This window comes from Oreochromis niloticus, linkage group LG2, assembly GCF_001858045.2.
Source record: "Oreochromis niloticus isolate F11D_XX linkage group LG2, O_niloticus_UMD_NMBU, whole genome shotgun sequence".
NCBI classification, from domain to species: domain Eukaryota; kingdom Metazoa; phylum Chordata; class Actinopteri; order Cichliformes; family Cichlidae; genus Oreochromis; species Oreochromis niloticus.
In genome coordinates this window covers 24,330,740-24,343,243 of record NC_031966.2, presented here as the reverse complement: position 1 = coordinate 24,343,243, position 12,504 = coordinate 24,330,740, and the positions used below count along the sequence as shown (strand labels likewise).

Below are 12,504 nucleotides of genomic sequence, written 5' to 3'. Positions count from 1 at the left end.
AGCACCAGGTGCACACTGAGTCATGTTTTTTGATTTCTCCAGTGTCTTCAATACAATCCAACCCTCAGTGCTAAGGGAGAAAATCCAGGGAGCGGGAGTGGACCATCAGCTGTCCTGGTGGATTATTGACTACCTCACCAGTAGACCCCTGTATGTGAGGCTGCAGGACTGTGTGTCTGAGGTGGTAGTCTGTAGCACGGGGGCCCCACAAGGAACAGTACTCGCCCCTTTCCTCTTCACCCTGTACACCGCGGACTTCAGTTATAACACAGAGACTTGCCATCTCCAGAAGTTCTCAGACGACACTGCCATTGTGGGTCAGGTGTCGGAGGGAAATGAACTGGAATACAGGGGGGTCATCGATGACTTCGTCAACTGGTGCGAACAGAACAGATCTTTGCATCAATGCCAGCAAGACGAAGGAGCTGGTGATTGACTTCAGGAAGAAGCCACCCCCTATTACACCAGTGAACATGCAGGGTTTGGACATTGAAACGGTGGAGGAGTACAAATACCTGGATGTTCACCTCAACAACAAACTGGACTGGTCCACAAACACGAATGCCCTTTACAAAAAGGGTTTAGGTCGTCTCCTCCTGCTACGGTGGCTGAGATCCTTCAGGGTGAACAGGACACTCCTGAGGACATTTTACGACACTGTGGTGGCGTCTGCTATTTTCTATGCTGTGGTCCGCTGGAGTGGTGGAATGGCAGAGAGGGACAGGGGGAAACTCAACAAACTGGTCAGGAGGGCCAGCTCTGTCCTGGACTGTCCGCTGAAGTCCATCGAGCAGGTTGGGGAGGAGAGGTTGTTGTCTAAGCTAACATCCATCATGGACAACACCTCCCACCCCCTGCATGAGACTGTATGAGCACTGAGCAGCTCCTTCAGCAGTAGACTTTTACACCCACAGTGTAGGAAGGAGCGCTTCCGCAGGTCATTCTTACCAGCAGCTGTCAGACTCTATAATGCAGCTTAACATTCTTTTGGTCATATTACTCACCAGCTTGTTTGTTTACTCTACATTTTTTCCATAGCTCTGTAGATTTTATACATAACCCTGTACATTTTATACATATCTCCGTACAATTTTTCAATTTTTCTATACATATTCTGTACATTGTTACCTGTATATACCTATATATATGAACTTCGGTTGCTTATGTTTATAGGACCACATTGTGTCTTCCTTTTATATTTTATTTTCCTTTGCTGTAAGAGCTCTTTAACACCGAAATTTCTCATCCGTGGGATAATAAAGGTTTATTCTATTCTATTCTATTCTATTCTATTCTATTCTATTCACACCCCCGTTCTCTGTTTACCATCGGGGCGGGGGGCTGTACGGAGGAGTTGGCCATCTGATTGGGGTCTGGATGCAGGGCCTCCCTGCTGCTGGGGGCGGGGGTAGCCTGCCTGTTTCCACCCCAGGGAACAGGGTACCATCTCCTGGGTCTAGGTACCATCACCCCTCTGAGGGTGAAGGTGCCTGGACCTAGGGTATAGAGTATGTTTAGGGATTGTGAGTGTGTGTACAGTGTCCATTTATGTTTGTCTCCACGTTTGGCGAGTGACAAGTATTTGTATATGTGCGCATGAGAGTGGGAATGTACGCTTGTGTCTGTGTGTGCCTGTTTGTCTGTGTCTATATGTCAGGTCAGGTCTTAGACACCACCTCTCTGGGAACATCTCAGGCTCTCCCAGGTGTGGGGGCCTATCTCCCCCACCACACTATCTGTCGTTGGCTGATGCCCTCGGACATTGGTGCATTGGTGGTTCTGGGTGTCCGGGGCCGGGCGCTCAGGTATGTACCAGCTCACTCCCGGTGGCTACCTGGTGCGGCCTGGCCCAGTTGGGCCCCTTCCGGGACGTGGGGGGCCTTCGGACCTCAGGCCTCTGGGCTTGGGGATTGCTCCACTCTGTACCAATGTACCAGAGAGCTTAGGAGAGCCCCAGACGTGGGGTCACCCAGCAGCCATGGTGCAGGAGCCACAGGGGGCTGTGGTGATGAGCCCGCAGGCTCTGCCGGCAGCCGGTCGCGCCAAAGTGGACTGAGCCTCGGCCCCAGAGGTCCGAGGGCACCCCACCCCCCAAGGGGACCCCAGCCCATACCTTAGCATTGGTTCAAAATTGTCCTATTGTAACTGATTGATGATCTATTTATAGTTGATCAGGCAACAGCAAAGACGTTGAAAATTCATGGATTTAAAGTTGACCGGGAAATTAATACTATTATCAGTTGGACTGTTCCATCGCATCCCTCTCAAAGTGGTGCACTCCATCCGTCCATTATTAAAAATTCATTATCTATGGCTGACCAGGAAATTACATTGAAATGAGGTGGATTTATAGTTGAACAGAAAATTATAAAGTCGTGGCTTTATAGTTGACAGGGAAATCAAAGTTGATATCACTTGGACTATTCCACTGCATCTCTCTCAAAGTGATACATCCCATCTGTTTAATAATCATTTATGTCAGACCGGGAGGCAATCCTGTATAGCTCTTCTGTGAAAACATCAGGTAAGCCTTCACTTATTTTCTAATATTTGAATTGTGTCAAATGTAAATTTAACCAATTGATTACATTTTAACATTCTATGAGAGTTTATTCATTCATTCAAGTGTTAAAGTCTATTGTGAACTTCAAAGAAAGTTTCATTAACGCTGGCCAGCAGCAATTGACAGTAGCGTTTAGCAACTGAAAAGTTAAGGATATCCTCAACAACTTTCCTTGGTACCAGAAAAGAGTCATTTTTGTTGCATCTTTGTGCTGCCATCCTGCCCTGGTTAATATATCATGATGACCATGTTATCTTGCCATTTTTGACAACAAAAGTTTCTCATTCAACTTGAAGGTTTTTTTGTCAGAAGATGCATGATTCTTTGGGTTGTATTCCTCCCCGTCTTTTCCAGATACCTCCTCATCTTCCTACTTAATTTTGCCTTGCTGGGGAAATGAAAAAAATCAGCTCTACAGGCTGTTCAGTGGAGAAAAGTGGACTCATGACTTCAGTCTAGAGAAAACTGCGGGTCCTCTCATCTGCAGTGGATTTAGAGTCTCTGAATACTACTATTAGTCAGGGCCTTGATGGTTGTGCCTGAAATTGTTTGAACCTTGAACGATGGTACACCTGCACAAGAAAGTTGTAGTTCTTTCAACGATCAATCTGTGTGTGTGTGTGTGTGTGAGAGAGAGAGAGAGAGAGAGAGAGACCTGGGCTGAATCAGAGAAGAAATTTCTGTCGGAAAAGCTACAACTCCCACTGGAGATTGAGATGGAGAGGACCAATTGCACAAGGAAGCCTGGCAGTCAAAGCTCAAGGCTCATAGTGGTGAAACGCCTGGGGTACAATGACAGAACAGCCATTCTCCAATGTCTCCCACTCAAAGGAACTAAAATAAAGACTTTAGATGAAAGCTGTGAGAGCGACAAGGACGTTGCCTATTTGTGTTATAATAAACTGATTATTTATCCCTGCCATCCCTGCAGCAGTACACCAAAATCAACAGATAAACTTTAATTGTCAATCAGACATGACAACTCTTCCATGGCAGCTGATATTTCACACACATGGTCTGGAACTGATTAGTTTCAAATACACTGCACAGCAGGAACTGCAAAATGACACTGACCCCGATAATAACTCTTTCTTCAACATTAAAATCTGTTTTTATTACTCCCTGCACGACCAGTTTAATAGCACCATCAGGACATAAGATACATTTTCAATACTTCACACTTTTACACTTTAATAACAACAGAAGCCTGTAGGCCAACTTTCACAACATCAAACATTACCTCAGTCACTTTGCACATATTTTAATACAATAGCTATATCATTTGAAATGTGTCACAACTGAAATTCTTATATGAAAAAAGAAAAATGTTATTGTAATTTATAGAACAACAGGCTCTAGTATAGTTGCATTTAATAGTTGGAAGAAAGACCTGGAATAAAATTTTACCCAAAACACCCCCCAAAATAATGTTTATCTATGGCAATTTCAATACTGATTTGTTGAATCCAAATCAGCACAAATCAACAGATGATTTTATCAACATATACAACATATACAGACTCAGCTTATGTCCTAACCTCATTAGACCTGGCTGAATTCATTCTCATTGTGTAACATATATTTACTAATAAAGAACATTCTAGAGAATAATATACTGAGTGCATTATTTAAAAAATGATATCAGTTACAACGTACCAGTATTTAAATGAACTGTTTTTATATAGCAATTTTCTACTCTGCTTGAGCACTCAAAGCACTTAGTACAACACATGCACACATCCATATAATCTAACATTCACTCACACTCCAGTGAATGCATTGCGGTTCAGTATCTTGCAGAATGATACTTTGGCATGATTTATTGGCAATGATTTATTGAATCCAAACAAGCACAAATTGACAGCCAAGCATTGAACCACCAGCTTTCCAATTGGCAGTCAACTTGCTGCTAATAAAATAGCAAATCAATCAATCAACAATCAATCAACATTTCATAATTTATGTGTATCATGTCAGAGCTTCATTGACTAAAAAAAACCTAGCATTTTATATATTATTATTTCTTCTTTTAATTCATGCTACCTAGAAGAGTGGCATGGTGGTGAACACTGTTGCCTCACAGAAAGGTTCTGTGTTCAAATCAACCATCTGACTGGGGCCTTCCTGTGTGGTGCTTACTTTTTCTACCTGTGTCTGCATAGGTTCTCTCTGGGTATTCCAGCTTCCTCTCACAGTCTAAAGACAGGCAGTTATTGGGGTTAAATGGTGAATCTAAATTGTGTTTGTGAGTACGAATGACTGTCTATCTCTATGTGTTAGTCCTGTGACAGGCTGGTGACCTGTACCCTGCGTCTCACCCTATTTCAGCTGGGATATAGGGTAAACCTGAATTGGATGAGAGGAATAGATGGAATAGATGGGTATTAGGTGACCATGTCTTTAAAGATTCAGGGTAGCTACGACTTATTTCCAGTGTATCCAAATGCTTTTGTTGCCTCTTTTTACCCTATTAACCTCTGTCCCTCTTCAAGTCTTTCCTCTGCCAAATGCTCCTGTACTTGTGTGACTGGAGCATTTGGCAGGTCAGTCTGTAGAGCAGCTCTGAGGTTAGCCCAGAATAACCTTTGTTTTGCCCTGTCTTGAGGCCACTCCAGATATGTGTGGCGGTTCATCATGGACTTCAGCTGGTAGTACTTGGATGGGATTAGGTATTGAGGCAGAGGCTCAAGCAGTACCAGCACAATGCTGTCTGAGCCCAGAGTGAGACGTTGGTGGGCGGCGAAGTAGAGTTCGTAATGACACCACTCGCTCTTGACGAAGTGAGCAGAGAGGACAAACACAGAGCGCCTGCATTTCTCCACACAGCTGATGATGTTCTCAATGATCGTCTTTCCCGGCACAAAATGTTGCTCGTGATGACAGATTCTAAGCCCTCCTGCGGGGCCTTCGAGGTTGGGAAGAAGGGAATTGCGCACCCAGTCAACATCGTGCTGGCTGTAAGACACAAACGCGTGGAACTCCAGGCCCACCAGATCTTCGGGCCGAGCTTGTCGCATTCTTGCACGATGTTTGGCTCTTGTCCACTGCCAGATCATGCCCATGTACCAGGGAACATCCAAACAGTGACACAGAATCACAACTGAAATAATCAGTGTCCCTGCTGGGACCAAAATTGCGACCACTAGAAGGCCAATGCTGCAGGAAACCTCTGGGATTGAGATGTCTCTTAAAGTTGAGTTTCTAACGTCCTCGGGGTATGTGCAGTAATAGCCCTGTGGCCAGTTCAGCAGCTCAATTCCTGATTGGCTGTTGTTCTTTTCAGAATTGATAGCGAGCTTTATGAAACTTGTTAGAGTGCAGATACAGGTGAAGGGGTTAAAACTGACATCTAGGGTACGCAGTTCGGGACAGCTTTCCAATATGTTCACAGATGGGGCATGGAGAGAATTTGACCTGAGCAGAAGCTTGTGGAGTGAGGGGAAAGTGTCACACAGCGGCAGGTCCCGCAGCCGGTTAGCATTTAGATTCAGAGTTGAAAGGTTCCTCAGTTTGAAGATGGATTGCGGAACCACAGAAATCTGGTTGTTCTGGAGGTCCAGTATCTGTGTCCCATTTGGTAGACATTGAAAAACTGAGTCAGTCAAACTATTAGAAGACAGATTTATATTGGTGATGCTTGCTGGCCAGATGCACTCTAATGACTGGTCATACCCTATGGAGTTGACGCTGAGGTCCAGATGTTGCAGGGATGACATATATTGAAAACGTTTGCTCAGTATCTCTAGTTTTTTAAGACTGTTGCCTACAAGAGTCAAGTTCTTCAGGTTACGCAGATTCTGACATTCTACAAATTTATCATCCACCACACTTGAGAAGATGGTGTCAGACATAGCACAATTAGAAAAATCCAGCTGGCGTATTGGACTCTGTGACTTGGGACAGGTCATGTGTATTATTGGTGTGTCAGTAATCGCAACTCTCTCCACTGGCATGCTGATGAAAAAGTTGTATAAAGCCTCCTGTGAGAAGAAAAAAGTTGTTACCACTGCCTGTCTGGCTGTGAAAGAAATCACCTGTGATGTTTTGATCACTTCTGTTTCATTTCGAGGAGGCTGCATTATGCGCACATCAGAGGCATCAAGATGTTTCAAAGTTGTATTTAGAGCCACATTTACATATTCAGTTAAGTCCTGCCATTTAATTGTTATGTTGGTGAGATAAAAACTTGTTGTGTGGATTTTCACTGTCTCTCTTAGCTGCTTACTTAGGTCTTTGTAGCCATCTTTCATATTCATCATCTCCACTTCAACAAACAGGGACAGAGCATCAGCAGTCAGATTACGGTCAATTTTCTGATTATGTCCAAAGGCTATCTGCAGCCTTTGAGCGTGAACATCCTCCAGGCTGCCTGCTTCATAATAAAGTTCATCCTCTAGTAATAACGTCAATGTGCGTAGTTTCACCTTAGCAATGTTCTTGAAGTCACCCACACTGATGTTTTTTGCTCCAACTTTTAATCTCTCCAGTTTTACAAGAGAGCTGAACTCACTCCCCAATGTCATGGTAAGAAATCTGTTAAAGGCCAAGTTTAGCACCAGGAGGTTCACGGTGTGTAGCAGGTATTGTTGACCTGAGAGGTTCTTGAGATTGTTGTGCGACAAGTCCAGATGTTCCAGGAGAGGCGTGTCAAGAAAAGTCTGTGGATCGATCTCCTCCAAACCGTTCCATGACACATTCAGGAACCTAAGGTGAGTGGTCTTTTCAAAGTCTCCATTGTGAAGCTGATGTATGTAGTTGCGAGAGAGGTCTAAAAACTCAGTCGTCTGTGGCAGGTCAGTTGGGACAGAAGAGAGGTTTTGGGATGATCGGTCTACAAAGTTGTCAGGTGATGAAGCGCTCTTCTGAAGTCCCACCAACACGGCTGCTGTCCAGAGTACAGCTGCTGTGACCCTCATTGTTGCCTACATAAAAGATATAAGTATTAGCTTTCATAATATTATTTATTTTTACCATCAGTTGTCAGACTGTTGGATACATCAAAAACAAATGTTCAAAACTCCTACAATAAATTCTACCTTTGTGGTGGTTACAATGCTCAGTAATTGTTGTAGAGAGGTGTGGATATGACATAATCATGTTAAAGGATTCAGTGTGCAATGCCTTTGAACTTAATTAAACACTTTAAGTTTTTAATCAGGGTAGACAAATTGATAAATGCACAAATTAGGTTTTTATCAACTGAATAATGCAGAAGAATTGGAAACCGAAACCTCAGTAGAGGGTTAGAAATCATTGTTATGTCTCAAATTAAAACATTTTAATTGGTAAATCTGACTTGCACTGTTAGAAAAATCTGTAATTTCAGAGATTTTCATATAAATTTTACAGCATTTTCCTGTTATTTTAAATACATGAAATATCAATAAAATTACAAGAAATATTCTCTGCCATAACATATCTGATTTAATAAAAAATAAATAGAGAAGTGTACTCATGAATAAACATGTTTTTTTTTACATGTATTTACAAAAAATGTATTCATTTTTACACACAAAAAGAGTGTAAAAATACAGTTGCAAGCTTAACATGATTCATAGAATAGAATAGAATAGAATAGAATAGAATGCCTTTATTGTCTCTATACAGTCATAGGATCTTCTGCTCAATGCAAACATGCTGGGTTGTTTTTTGTGGGGTGGTCATTTCTCTCCTGTGTCTTGCATTTAGTTTTGCTTCCTTTGTATCATTTCCTTTATTCATTTTCAGGTCATTCATTAACCTTCACTCATGTGCTCCCTGTTCTCCAGATGTTTTTATTTTTTCCTCTGTGGATATTCTGCATACATCCTAATTAAATTGTAGTTTTTTTACTTTCAGTTGAAGTACTGCATTTCCATCCCTCTCACTCGACACTTCATGACAGATCACACATGCATATGCAAATGCTCACCCTGTTACACAATATAATTAACTGAGACTTACCACTTAACCTAAACTCTTTACATACACACTACTCTAGTGCAAGAATAACTCTACAAAAACTTTGCAACTCTCATTGTTTTGCAAGGATATATATTTAAAAAATTATATTAATGTCAGTATCAATGTAATTAAAGTCAGTGTTTACTTACTAACTACTAATTGTTTTTTTTTTTGGTTTGTTTTGTATTTAATTCAAAAGATGCTTCTTGAAGATAAATCCTAGCACAAGATGATATAGAGAAGAACACTTTCAGCAGGTGACTTGCAGCCATCTTCCCTGAAATTATGTGAACATTTTCTCATCTTTAAGTAGAACTGGATGCTAGTCTGGTTCTGATATTCTTTGGGGAATGTCAGATGATTTGCATGGTGCGGTACTGTGAGCACGAGTCCCACTAAAAGGCTGCCAGCGTTTTTTCTGTTCCTTCTTGCACAAGGAGATAGGTCCTGAGGCTCAGTCCTGTCCTGCTTCCCTCATGTAATAACCTCTCCCCTGGTATCCCCTCTACCACACGCAAAGCTTTTAAGAAAAAACTACTAAAAGCACAGAGCTGCAAAAAAAGAGAACTTCTTAGCTCACAGGGCTGGCAATACCAAACCTTAAAATGGTGCGTTATACCCATTTCCCTGGTGTGTACATTCACATGCATCTGAGGGAATTTTACCACACGTGCCTAGCCTCCACAACAAGCGACTGTGCCGCCACTAAAGCAAAATCAAACGTAGAAACTGTGGCATACAAAACACCAAACAACTCAGGAAATAAGATATAAAGGAAACAAGAACAAATAAACACACTTTAAAATGCAACTCCTTTTAAAAGCATAATTACAATATAACAAACAGTTAAGATGAAAATACCATAAAACAATGAACCAGTCAATGCCAGTTCATAAATGGCAGCAAAACAACAAGGCTACAACAAGACAGCAGCAGTGTGTAGGCCTGTAACAAGAGAGGGAAAACAGTCATCCAGGCTCCACCCATGAGGATCCTACTTACCACCCTTTAATAGTTATACATATTAACCAGTTGCCAGGGGAAATGAATCCGGTCTGCAATACTTAACAACAGGCTGTGATCTTTGCCACAGGAACAGGAATGAGTGCTAGAGTTCAGGAGTAGACTACAGTTGTTTCTTATAACCAACCTCTGATTAACAGCTATGGGAGGGGTGAATGTTCATGCTGCATTCACAGACAGCATGTTTAAACCAACATCCACCAAATCTAACCTGCTACATTTACTTTTACAAATTGTTAGAAGTTTTCTGTATTAGTATTGCATTACAGCAGAATTATGAAATTATTACACAAAGTAAAGTTATTAAAGTTAGTTTTATTTAGCTCAACTCTTTCAATATTCACATCCATCAGTATGTACTTGATAAGATCTGTAATTAACAGTATAATGTAATTACAATAACATTTTCTGTATATTTCTAATAGAGTAATTGTAGAATAAAAGTCCAACTAGTAACAGTACTTTAATGCAATTTTAGGCCTAATTAATTGTATTAGAACAGTTAATGACTTTATTATTATTATTTATATTATTATTATTATTATTATTTAATCTCCGTTTACACCCCAAAGTACTGTATTTTAATGTAATACAATGTAAAAATATGGACTTTTTTGGGTATTTTAATTATAGACAATTTCTGTGTTTTTACATGATGACAAATTTCAGCTATTGTGCAATATTTTTCTGCTGCTAGAATATTACTTTTTTTTAAAAATAGTTTATGTAACACTTTTTGATTTTAGTCAGTATACTAAAAATATGCCAGACATGTGTAATAAAAGCATCATGGCTTAAAAGAAATTTGGCTGAGAGAAAGTTGAAAAAAATTTAAGGAAGAGGCCAGAGTGATGTGAAAACATTATTTTGAAAGGAACTCACCTGGAACAACACTGGTTACTTTCTTTAAGATCAGACTTACTTTTAATTTTTTTGAACTGGTTTAATTCTAATTGGCTTGGTTTACCCTTTTTTCTGGTTTTTCCTTTGTGAATGTGGCTTACTGTGTGCTTATCATGGAATTGTTGCTCTGTTTTCTTTAATTCCCGTGGTTTTCTTGGTTTTGTTGGAATCTTATATCTATCTATCTATCTATCTATCTATCTATCTATCTATCTATCTATCTATCTATCTATCTATCTATCTATCTATTGTTGGGGACAACAAAGAAACACAAATAGACATTTAGAAAAACTGCTTTTTCTAAATATCGAAAAACTGTGTGAGCAAAAAGGGAACATTAATACTGTCATAAATATAAAATACTCCCATTTTAATGAAAAACTGATTACATAGCATTAATCATAATGCACTGTAAACCTAAAATGCAAAACAGATATGTATTGTGCAATGTGGTTGTTATCATGGTATGAGTTTACGATTATTTATGCATTCATAAAACCCACCAAAACCTTAAAAGCAGACATTTGAATTTGCCATTTTCATCATCTTATTTTAGATTACTTTCAATTAAGTGTGTTTGTCTTCACTCATGTAATCTAAATATTAAAATAAAAAAAAAATCCAAAACCACAATAAAAAAAACCATTAGTTCATAGACAGATAAAAAAGAGAGCACTAACCTGTATTGTGGTCTGATGGTCACGGTTTTAAGTCTCAAGTACAAAAGCATCAGAGTTACAATGGTTCCAAAAAAAGGAAATTAGTAAGACAAAACTGACTGATTGAGAAAGGTATACCACCAAATAAAATTTGGATTAAATGTGACCAAAAGTCATGCGTCAGCACTGCTCCAGCAGTAGCTGCTAATAGTTTTTAAGTTACAGTAAAAACAACATGAAACTGAGCGGAAACAGGCATAGAAATGAAAGCAATTCCCAAACTACTTATGCTTTTCTCACTTCAACATCCTCTTTTCACTTCCCTTTTTATGTAACAGTGCATTTTATAGAAGGAAACTGTGATGAAAATGTATAAATAAGCGGAGCTAGTGAAAGTACTGAAATCAGTTCCTTGGATTTAGTATACTTTATTGTTTTAAGCAAACTAATACTTCATGTTTTTTTGTTTTTGTTTTTTGTTTTGGCACGCTAAAAGACGTTGGTCTGTAGTTTGAGAAACATGAACTGATTTTAAAATATTCTAAAAATCAATGAAATAGGCCTTTACTAAGGAATGCCATGACTATACTGTATCTTTAATTTGTTCTACTATGCTGTGAAAAGTATGAATGAGAAGGCTAAACTACAGTGTTTCTGAGGTAGCTCTCTTGTAGTATCATAGCGACCACACTGAGGTCACCTGGGTAGTACATGAACATTTTCCAACTCAATTGACTTAGCCCACTAATGCCTTGAGGCAGAGTGGCTTCAGGTCCACTGTGTTGTTTACTCTAGACACTGTGTTAATGAAGGATGATGAGAAAGGGTTTCTTTTAAAATGGCTTTTTATTGTGATAGGGAAGCTATGTGTTTGTACAGACAGATGGGGCAGACACACACACACACACACACACACACACACACACACACACACACACACACACATATGCATGAACCCTCTTTCCAGCAGTGTTTCTAGCCTGGCAGTGCTAATCTTGCCTTGGGTCAGTGACTGCTACGCATACAGCAAGTGGAGCTTAATTGAATATTGTCTTATAAGCCAGTGTCACTAATCTCACCTGGCACAGTTTGATCAAATCCTAAAAGAACACAGCTGATTCGATTAGAAGCTTCTGGCTGTAAGAAAACAGAAAACAGCCTGTTTTTTCAGCGTCACGCTGTAAGATTACCTCTTATTTAATAAATGTGTCAAAATGTGACATTGCTGATTTGTTAGAAAGCTGAAATCCCCTAATGCAAGTGATTACAAAATACAGTGTGTGTGTTTGTAATGTGCAGTAAGTCTTACTTATGAAGCTAAGATCAGAGTACAAGCTAATTATTGACACAAATGTTCTTTACAGCAATCAGCATGTGCCTGTGAGCTCTGAGTCAGTCTCTATACACCCTTGG

General features: G+C 40.0%; 1 protein-coding gene across 2 annotated transcripts; it reads right to left on the bottom strand.

Moving 5' to 3' along the window:
* Positions 1 to 3,649: 3,649 nt before the first annotated feature.
* On the bottom strand, positions 3,650 to 11,363 carry LOC106098214 (toll-like receptor 1). 2 transcript variants are annotated; one of them, XM_013271073.3, is made up of 2 exons: positions 11,113 to 11,363; positions 3,650 to 7,485 (listed from the first exon to the last, which is right to left on the bottom strand). In XM_013271073.3, exon 2 carries the CDS (start codon positions 7,477 to 7,479, stop codon positions 5,026 to 5,028), a length of 2,454 nt encoding a protein of 817 aa, XP_013126527.2. In that variant the 5' UTR covers positions 7,480 to 7,485; positions 11,113 to 11,363; the 3' UTR covers positions 3,650 to 5,025. The 2 variants fall into 2 exon arrangements, with proteins under 2 accessions (XP_013126527.2, XP_019221933.1); XM_019366388.2 differs by lacking the exon at positions 11,113 to 11,363 and adding an exon at positions 9,509 to 9,666.
* Positions 11,364 to 12,504: the final 1,141 nt, after the last annotated feature.

Coding starts and splice junctions, on each gene's coding strand:
- LOC106098214 (XM_013271073.3), bottom strand. CDS start 7,479: ATGAGGGTCACAGCAGCTGTACTCTGGACAGCAGCCGTGTTGGTGGGA.